This window comes from Scyliorhinus torazame, chromosome 14 (assembly GCF_047496885.1).
Source record: "Scyliorhinus torazame isolate Kashiwa2021f chromosome 14, sScyTor2.1, whole genome shotgun sequence".
NCBI lineage: Eukaryota > Metazoa > Chordata > Chondrichthyes > Carcharhiniformes > Scyliorhinidae > Scyliorhinus > Scyliorhinus torazame.
In genome coordinates, this window is record NC_092720.1 from 106,879,466 (window position 1) to 106,881,740 (window position 2,275).

General features: G+C 39.3%; 1 protein-coding gene across 1 annotated transcript; it reads right to left on the reverse strand.

The window, feature by feature from the left end:
* Positions 1-521: 521 nt before the first annotated feature.
* LOC140389045 (G-protein coupled receptor 35-like) lies at positions 522-1,495 on the reverse strand. Its single transcript, XM_072473204.1, has one exon. The coding sequence runs from the start codon at positions 1,493-1,495 to the stop codon at positions 566-568; it is 930 nt and encodes a 309-aa protein (XP_072329305.1). The 3' UTR covers positions 522-565.
* Positions 1,496-2,275: the final 780 nt, after the last annotated feature.

The following is a 2,275-nucleotide window of genomic DNA, read 5'->3' on the forward strand; positions in this document are numbered from 1 at the left end:
CTCAACGGGACCTTGGATTCATGTCGCGTTACATTCACCCCCCCACCATCTGGCCTGGGCTCGCGAAATCCTACCAACTGTCCTGCCTTGAGACAATGCACATCTCTTTAACCTGGGATACCCCTCTCTGGATCTGTAAAGACTTAATTACCTGCAAGTGCTCACATTCAAAGTATCGTCTTACATCTTTGACTTTGTCTGTATAATATATATGTTTCTGGAACCCACCTCTTCATTCACCTGAGGAAGGAGCAGTGCTCCGAAAGCTTGTGTTTTGAAACAAACCTGTTGGACTTTAACCTGGTGTTGTAAGACTTCTCACTGTGGTCACCCCAGTCCAACGCCGGCATCTCCACATCATTAAGCAAGATATTGAACTAAAAAAAGATGTGGCTCTTCATCTTCTCGCTCATAAAACATATTTAATTTTGGTATATCTTTTTATATCTTGAGAATTTCTTATTGCAATTCAGAATTAATTAATACATCCATTGAAAGTACAGTTATTCAAGGTACTCTTATTAATTTGGACAATGGGATTGTTCATTGGAGGAAGAAAGGTTACTCATTCCAGTTCAATTGTTGCCACGTTGCTTATTGCTATTGCAGGCTTTTGGCTTTTAAATTGTATTTTGAAAACGTCACAAACCTCAGCAGAAACAAAATAATACCCAAATCCATTGAGGCAGCAGTTCATATTTGATATACAAGTTGCAACCTGAAGGAATAAGTTAATGTGCTGTCGACTGACACAGTCTTCATTAAATGTTGGTAACCATTGAAGAAAATATCCAACATGCACAGGCGTAAAGCAAACAGCAAAGATGATAGCACTTCCGACAATAATCCGCATGGTTTTCACTGTGGTGAACTCTGCTGAATTTGTCACGTTACTTTGCCTAAGAGCATGGACAATTTGAACTGAGCAAAAAGTCACAATCATTAATGGGATGACGAATCCCACAATGTACAGGGATGCAGTGACAGGAACATCGTTTTCAAAAGATACTTGCTTGAAGCAAACTATTTTCTCTTTGGTTATCTGGGAATATTTGTGGTAGATGAGGACGCTCCACAAACACATGATAATCCAGATTGCAGCGCACACCACTGCTGCTTTCTTCGGAGACCTCAATGACTTTGCCAGAAAGGGATGTCTTATTGTAATGTAACGATCAATATTTATGCAAGTAATGATAAATATGCTGACATACATATTCACAAAGTATAGAGATTCCGTAAATATGCATAATGGGATTTTTTGCCTGGTCCACTCCTTATGACTATATATTTTGAAAGGTAAGGAGGAGAGGAGCACGACATCAGACACCGCCAAGTTTATCATATAAATGGTAGTTTCCGTCCATTTTCTTAATTTCCAGCAGAATGCCCACAAGGTCAGGGCATTGACTATTAATCCAATGATGAAAATAGGAATGTAGACTACGAATTGAAAAAGATTAACATCATCATCGCTCTCAGTGGTACAGTTCATCTTTCCCCCCGGATTTGCTGTAAAAGAATACAAACAGGTTAATGGCGGATCCAAATCGGCAAAAAAAGAACACTTATCTGATGACACATATATTTCCGGTAGCTATTGGGAGGAGGAAGTTTAGAAAATTTGGTTGCTAACTGTGAGTAGGTTACAGTAGTGGCAGCATTTTCATTTCCTGTTTTCCATCAACATCATGAACAATACAAAACCATGATCTAAAAATCCGTAGCTTATGCGCCCAGTTCTCCGCTTTCCTTCTCTATTCAGATTGCATTCTGGAACATTCTTCTTGAATCTTACTTTTCCTTTTCCAGTCTTGTTGTGCTCATCTTTTGTTTCTCGTTGGAAGCTGTATCTTCGTCTTCTTAATTTTCCTCTTAGACCTTTTATTCCAACTTTTGATCTGAAGGATGATACACTGATGTCCTTTCTACCTGATATCTTTGTTCAGTCTGCATTAGATCTGTGAATGCATCAAGTCTCCTTACACCAACTCCAATCACATACTTTTTCTTCCCATCTCAGTGCTTTCTCACCATGAACTCCCCTAGTTTCAGTGTGGTGCATCCTGACTCATTTTCACTTTGGCTTGCTTTTTGTCTTCCCTTGCTAGTGATGTTAAGCATAAGCAAAACTAATCTTTGTCCTGGGAGCATGTCAAAACACTAACTCGCAAAGTAAGCAACCTGTTGTAGACTGAAGGGGGCATCCTGTGAGTGAGCAGGACATTGTCAAAGAGAAACTTGGAAATTATTGTCTACATTGCAAATATTTCTG